This window comes from Labrus mixtus, chromosome 20, assembly GCF_963584025.1.
Source record: "Labrus mixtus chromosome 20, fLabMix1.1, whole genome shotgun sequence".
NCBI classification, from domain to species: domain Eukaryota; kingdom Metazoa; phylum Chordata; class Actinopteri; order Labriformes; family Labridae; genus Labrus; species Labrus mixtus.
The window spans coordinates 10,369,552-10,377,516 of record NC_083631.1 but is presented as its reverse complement, the minus strand read 5'-3'; the positions used below and the strand labels follow the sequence as shown (position 1 = coordinate 10,377,516).

The window sequence follows — 7,965 nt, the reverse complement described above, 5'->3', positions numbered from 1 at the left end:
AAGTGAGTCCTTAACAATGGAGGAAGCTCCATCCCATTTTTATTTCCAGCCAGGGATTTAATTGTCTTCCAGAATGTCAGGGGATTGTTGATGTTTCTGAGAGGAAATGATCAGCTTTGTCTTTGCTAATTGTAACCGTGAGAGCATTGTGAGCCGGTCTGAATCCCCCATGCTATAATCTGGAGTGAACCATACATTATTTCAACCTTTAACTCTGGACTTTCTGACAGGAGCATGCTTGTTAACATTGTTTTAAAACCATCATTAAAGAGTAACTAAACCCTAAAACCACTTTTTTCAACTATAAACCTCTGTATTTGAGTATTAAGTAGTGTTATGGATCAATCCAAGTCCCAATCTCGACATTTGAGTACAAAGTATTGAAATTTGAAATATTGTGTTAGACAATATTGTCACAAAATATATGTCTGCCCTTCAGTTGGAAAAATTCTAACGGCTGTGTGGAGTACAGTACTACGTAGGAGTAAATTACTACGTCGCCAAACCTATAAAAGCCTCGTCACCCGACTCGGCGAACTGTGGAGAGTCAAGTGTATGTGTGTATTTGTGTGTGTGGGGCAAACATTGTATCATGTTGCCCTTTAAATAGTTTCCATGCACGTTAAACATCAGGAATAAGATTAATTTTCTGCCAATCAGAATGAAACAAGTCATGAAAAAAACCCTTGTTCGTTAAAATGTTTCATGTCACGCTTCATGATGGTGCGTTTTGGGAACTTTTGTATTTCTCACTGAGGTAATAACACAACGGTCACTAATGTCATTTTGAAAAACAGAAGCTGTTGTGTAGGGTTAGAGGAGGAGTGTTTGTTAGAATAAAATCTATTAGAGATGATTTTTCTGGATATTTAGGTTTGGGTGTAGTGGGGCTATCGACAATTTGAAAGAGGGTTAGCGAGTCACAATAAGCTTTAAAATCATCAGATACTGGTTTTAACCAGTTCCAGTTGAAACACCTGAAATCTCCAATAATGAAAATGTCATTAAACTTCAGTTCCATTAAAAGCTGCTTCAGGGTTCAGTTATATATCAGAGATTTAGAGACAACAAACTGCTTCCTCTCTCACGTTTACATGAAACTTGCTTTTTATATAAACTGAAATAGCCCCTCCCCTTTTGGGTTGGTCAGTCCTAAATATATTATAACCATGGATACTAATATCTTAAACAGATTTACTCAACCAAGCTTCATCTGTTGATACGTATCGTATGAGTGTCAGCTCTCACTGCGTACGTTCAGATGGATGAGACCAGACCAGCTGGAGTGTTTAGGGTTCTAACAGAGTCTGGACCTGGTTTGGGACGCCGGTCCCTGAAAGCAGCAGAACACTAAGACACTCTAAGTGAGGAGGTTTCTTTAAAGACAGTTTAAACACTGATGAGATGTAGGGCTTCTCTGTCGTGTGATTGGCCGGTACACTGTGTGATGTCATGATTTGTTTTGTGGTGCAGAATAAAGAGCGAGGACACAACGCGCCGTCTGAAGAAGACCTCAGCAGCTGTATGATAAACCAGGTGACACACACGTTCACAATCATCACCATGAAAGATCTGTGTGATGAAACAGGAAGTGATGTCATGTCTCTGTGTCTCAGTCTCCAGGATGTCCTGAACTCAGTATTTTATCCTTCATGGGCGGATTCCACGGCCGGACGTTGGGTGTGTATGACCTCTGTCACATTTATCATTAATATTATGATCCATCATCCATTTGTTTTTTTAAATATTCAAAATCAGGTAATCAAACAGTAAAGCTTTGTAGAAGCCCTTTGAGAAAAGGGAATCAAAGACTTTGCTTTCTTGGTTCTACTTGATTTGTTGTTTTTTCTCAGACCTGTAACGTGGTTCCTTTCTTTGTTTTCTGTGTTTCACTCGGGTCATTAAATGGTTAAACGACCATCCGCTTGTTTACAGAAACTGTTTATAGGTTGATTTTCATAGTTTAAAAAAAAGGGGAAATAGTCAAACCTGTAGAAAAAAAACATACTTTGTACTGAACATTTTCTATTTTAGGAATGTTTTTACATCCTTACTAACATGAAAAAGAAAAACAACAAAAACCTTCAGATTCTTCAATTGAAGTCGCAAAAAATCCTCTCGAGGGCCCCAAATGGGCCGCGCTGTGGACAACCCTGATCTAAACTCAAAGACATTAATCACTCAATCTTTATTTATCGTTTCAGGTTGCCTATCAACAACACACTCTAAACCCATCCACAAACTGGACTTGCCGTCGTTTGATTGGCCGATTGCTACGTTCCCGCACCTTCAGTATCCTCTGGAGGAGTTCACCCGCGAGAACGCTCAGGAGGAGGCGCGCTGCCTGGAGGAGGTGTGTGTGTGTGTGTGTGTGTGTGTGTGTGTGTGTGTGTGTGTGTGTGTGTGTGTGTGTGTGTGTGTGTGTGTGTGTGTGTGTGTGTGTGTGTGTGTGTGTGTGTGTGTGTGTGTGTGTGTGTGTGTGTGTGTGTGTGTGTGTGTGTGTGATGGTCAGGTGGAGGAGTTTCAGTATATTTATAATCTACAGGTGGAGGATCTGATCGTCAGGTGGAGGCAGAAGGGGAAGCCGGTGGCGGGGATCGTAATTGAGCCGATCCAGGCTGAAGGGGGAGATAACCACGCCTCCCCCGACTTCTTCAGGAACCTCCGCAACATTGCACGCAAGGTAACTGTCGTAACTATGGCAACAGATAATTTCCCTATCTGCAGTGATGAATGAAAACAGATTTCTGATTGTCCAATCACATTTCCTCCTCCAGCACGGCTGTGCGTTCCACGTGGATGAGGTTCAGACAGGGGGCGGGGCCACGGGAAAGTTCTGGGCTCACGAGCACTGGGGATTGGAAGACCCGGCAGACATCGTGGCCTTCAGTAAGAAAATGCTGACCGGAGGATACTTCCACAAGGACGAACTGCAGGCTGACAAGGTGAGAGACAGACAGGTAGGGAGACAGACAGACAGACAGGTATACAGACAGCTAGAGAGACAGACAGACAGACACACAGACAGGTAGAGAGACAGACAGGTAGACAGACAGACAGACAGACAGTCAGACAGGTAGAGAGACAGACAGACAGACAAAGAGACAGACAGACAGACAGACAGACAGACAAAGAGACAGACAGACAGTCAGACAGACACACAGTCAGACAGACAGACACACAGACACACAGACAGACAGACAGACACACACACAGACAGACAGGTAGAGAGACAGACAGACAGACAGACACACAGACAGACAGTCAGACAGACACACAGACAGGCAGACAGACAGACAGACACACAGACAGACAGACATGTTTACAGATGTTTGTTACCTGTGATCCCTTCTTCAGCCGTACCGTATCTTTAACACCTGGATGGGGGATCCTTCAAAGAACCTGATGCTGGCTGAAGTCCTGAACGTGATGCGCAGAGAGAACCTTCTGGAGGAGGTGTGCCGCTCAGGGAAAGCTCTGCTGAACGGCCTGTATGAGCTGCAGGTACGACAACCATATTAACATTAGCATCAGCATTATCATTTACATCAGGGATAGCATTAGCATAAACTTTAGCATTAGCATAAACATTTGAGTTAACATAAACATTAGCATAAACATTTGAGTTAACATAAACATAGCACTACCACTAGAGTTACTCTCTGACAGTGTGTAAGTGTGTCATACTGTGTGTAGTTCACTGCAGGGTGTTCTGCTCTGTGTAATCTGACCTACATTTGTGTGTGTGTGTGTGTGTGTGCGTGTGTGTCTGTGTCTGTATGTGTGTGTTTGTGTGTGTCTGTGTGTGTGTGTGTCTGTGTGTGGTTCTGTGTGTCCTCAGGCTCAGTACCCCGGCCTGCTGAGCCGAGCTCGAGGACAGGGGACTTTCTGTGCCATCGATATCTGTGACGACGCCACACGCACGAGCCTGCTCAACAAGGCCAGAGACAAAGGTACCAAGAATCTGTTCATTCATGTCTGTGTGGAAGTTATTACCTGTGACTGACAGGTGTACAGTAACAGTACCTGTGAATGACAGGTGTACAGTAACAGTACCAGTGATTGACAGGTGTACAGTAACAGTAACAGTACCTGTGATTGACAGGTGTACAGTAACAGTTCCAGTGATTGACAGGTGTACAGTAACAGTACCTGTGAATGACAAGTGTACAGTAACAGTAACAGTACCTGTGATTGACAGGTGTACAGTAAAAGTACCAGTGATTGACAGGTGTACAGTAACAGTACCTGTGATTGACATGTGGACAGTAACAGTACCTGTGAATGACAGGTGTACAGTAACATTAACAGTACCTGTGATTGACAGGTGTACAGTAACAGTACCAGTGATTGACAGGTGTACAGTAACAGTAACAGTACCTGTGATTGACAGGTGTACAGTAACAGTACCAGTGATTGACAGGTGTACAGTAACATTAACAGTACCTGTGATTGACAGGTGTACAGTAACAGTACCAGTGATTGACAGGTGTACAGTAACAGTAACAGTACCTGTGATTGACAGGTGTACAGTAACAGTACCAGTGATTGACATGTGGACAGTAACAGTACCAGTGATTGACAGGTGTACAGTAACAGTAACAGTACCTGTGACTGACAGGTGTACAGTAACAGTACCTGCAATTGACAGGTGTCCTCCTGGGTGGCTGTGGATCTCATTCAATCCGTTTCCGTCCTGCGTTGGTCTTCAAAGAGTACCACGTCCACATGTTCCTCAACATCTTTAACGACGTGTTGGCTCAGCACAAATAAACCCAACTTGAAGACCTGATGGACCTGAAGAACCTGAGAGGCCTGAGGGACCTGAGGGACTTTAAGGATCTGTAGGACCTGAAGGACCTGAGGGACCTGAAGGACTCGGACTTACCCTACCTGCTACTGATTGAATCCTGTCATGATGAACACAATCCTTACATTAATTTACACACCTGTCAGCTCTGTTTACAGGTCAACGACCAATTCATCTTCAAAACTGACCAATCATCATCATCCTCTCATTAGCTCCATAAGATCATCCTGTACCCACAGAACCAATCAGAGAACAGATTATTCTGGGTCCTGTGCTAGATGAAAAGAATCAATGTATTGATGGAAGCAGCCGTTTGATACAGGTGAGTCTGTTTGTCTGACAGGTAGCATTAACATTATATTAATGTAAATAAGGTGTTCTCATTAACCTCTCACACACACACACACACACTCTGTCAGGGCGCATCAGGGCTGTCACCACAATATTCAACTTTGATTTGATACCTGTGGCAATAAAGGACATCGCTACCAAGGCGACAACAATTAGAGTCCCAGACACACGTATTGGTTTATTAATTCTTTTGAATTATTAAAAATTGCTCGCTGTCTAAATTGTACAAAGATGTAACCAACAGTTCAGACAGTGAGCAGGAGGAATCAGCAACATGACCCTCAGACACGCTGAACCGTGACAGACTGTGGCGCCCTCTGGTGGTCGTATTGAAGAAACCAGCCTGCATGTCATTAAAGCTCCTCGCTCTGCTTCTGACTGTTCTGTTGCTCTTCATAGGAATGACTTCTTCAGCTTGAAATGTTTTAGCCCAGAAATGTGAAACTTTGATGGACCATAAACAGTCTTAGATGATGTAGTGCCTGCATGACTTTTTATACGGCCTCCATCACACGTTGAAAACAGGCTGAACAGAGAGCTTCATATCAGCTGGTTCAATAATGTCCATATTCACCCTTCAGCTACGAAGGCCCCAAAGGACAAAAGACAAAAAGCACAAACATAAAGAAATGCACTTCATATCTCACACACACACACACACACACACACACAATGAACCTGTGCTTAGAGCTGCTAACTCTCTATAGATCCACTTTCTGTGATTATTGATCCGTCAGTTCGTTGACATCAGATTATCGTTTCTTTTTATTTATGAGCTGCCAAACGGAGACCTCGTGTTATGTGATGATAAACAACAACAACAACAGCTCAGCGTTTATATGAGGCTTCGTTAACGCTGTCTCACCTTTACTGTTGTACGTCAGCGCCCCCTGGTGGTGACTGTGTGATAACAGCGTTATACTCAGGCTCTGAAACACGTTCATGTTGAACATCCTCGTTTCTCTGAAACTCAGGAAGACATCGGGAGAGGCTGTGAGCCGAGCTGCTGCTAACGTTAGCTTAGCTTGTTTATGGGCACCATGTCAGACTTAACATCATATCAGATATATAAGATAATATTTATATTTTATTAACAGACTTTTGTTCTTTATTTAAACAAAAGGAGACAAACTGAGCGCTGTTTCCCATGCTAGCATGTTAGCTAACTGTAGCTAATTAGCTTAGCTTTAAGCACAGGTCCATCAAACACTTCACACCGAGTCTCATCAGCACATGTAGTAAACATGTTTATGGCTCTGACTCTGGCGCTCTGTGATTGGTTGAATGTTCCTGGCGCCTTTAGACGAGTGTAGCAGCTCATGAACATGAATCTGTTGTAAATATGAAAACATGTGTCGGGGTCTCTCTCTTAACCACTCTGATATTTACGCTTTGTTTGGTAGCAGTTCATGAAGGATGAGGACAACGGCGCCCGTTTGTCTGTTTCTCGTCACTCAGTATTACCTGATGTAGAGTTCCCATGATCCTCTCTGTTAACTACAGTAATTATTGCACTTGTGACATATAGATGATTATTGATGTAATTATTTTAATGGCTCTAACTGTTGTACTGTGATCAATAAATTAATCCAGTTTGACTAACTTAGAGACTGTTGGTTTGTCCTGATCAAAACGTTCCTCACAGGTAAACATGTGACATACGATATGTCAGGTGAGACGCACAGGTAAACATGTGACATACGATATGTCAGGTAAACATGTGACATACGATATGTCAGGTGAAACGCACAGATAAACATGTGACATACGATATGTCAGGAGAGACGCACAGGTAAACATGTGACATACGATATGTCAGGTGAGACGCACAGGTAAACATGTGACATACGATATGTCAGGTAAACATGTGACATACGATATGTCAGGAGAGACGCACAGGTAAACATGTGACATACGATATGTCAGGAGAGACGTACAGGTAAACATGTGACAGACGATATGTCAGGTGAAACGCACAGATAAACATGTGACATACGATATATTAGGAGAGACGCACAGGTAAACGTGACAGACGATATGTCAGGAGAGACGCACAGGTAAACATGTGACAGACGATATGTCAGGTGAGACGCAAAGGTAAACATGTTACATACGATATGTCAGGTGAGACGCAAAGGTAAACATGTGACATATGATATGTCAGGTGAACATGTGACATACGATATGTCAGGTGAGCATGTGACATACGATATGTCAGGAGAGACGCACAGGTAAACATGTGACATACGATATGTCAGGTAAGCATGTGACATACGATATGTCAGGTGAGACGCACAGGTGAACATGTGACATACGATATGTCAGGTGAGACTCACAGGCAAACATGTGACATACTCTATGTCAGGAGAGACGCACAGGTAAACATGTGACATATGATATGTCAGGAGAGACGCACAGGTAAACATGTGACAGACGATATGTCAGGTGAGACGCAATGGTAAACATGTTACATACGATATGTCAGGTGAGCATGTGACATACGTTATGTTAGGAGAGACGCACAGGTAAACATGTGACATACGATATGTCAGGTGAGACGCAAAGGTAAACATGTGACATATGATATGTCAGGTGAACATGTGACATACGATATGTCAGGTGAGCATGTGACATACGTTATGTCAGGAGAGACGCACAGGTAAACATGTGACATACGATATGTCAGGTGAGACGCACAGGTAAACATGTGACATACGATATGTCAGGTAAACATGTGACATACGATATGTCAGGTGAGACGCACAGGTAAACATGTGACATACGATATGTCAGGTAAACATGTG

At 43.1% G+C, this 7,965-nt stretch overlaps 1 protein-coding gene across 3 annotated transcripts in view; it reads left to right on the top strand.

Moving 5' to 3' along the window:
• abat (4-aminobutyrate aminotransferase) overlaps positions 1–6,763 on the top strand; it is a 17,030-nt gene extending 10,267 nt beyond the window's left edge. For 2 of the 3 annotated variants that reach the window (XM_061027295.1, XM_061027296.1), the window contains 9 exons: positions 1,474–1,536; positions 1,617–1,680; positions 2,205–2,353; positions 2,546–2,683; positions 2,778–2,945; positions 3,358–3,504; positions 3,842–3,953; positions 4,652–4,806; positions 4,861–6,763. In XM_061027295.1, the coding sequence (XP_060883278.1) occupies positions 1,474–1,536; positions 1,617–1,680; positions 2,205–2,353; positions 2,546–2,683; positions 2,778–2,945; positions 3,358–3,504; positions 3,842–3,953; positions 4,652–4,773 (963 nt within the window). In that variant the 3' untranslated portion in view covers positions 4,774–4,806; positions 4,861–6,763. Of the gene's footprint in view, positions 1–1,473; positions 1,537–1,616; positions 1,681–2,204; positions 2,354–2,545; positions 2,684–2,777; positions 2,946–3,357; positions 3,505–3,841; positions 4,010–4,069; positions 4,166–4,621; positions 4,807–4,860 lie in introns of those variants that run through there. The other variant, XR_009665832.1, reaches the window with a different exon arrangement.
• Positions 6,764–7,965: the final 1,202 nt, after the last annotated feature.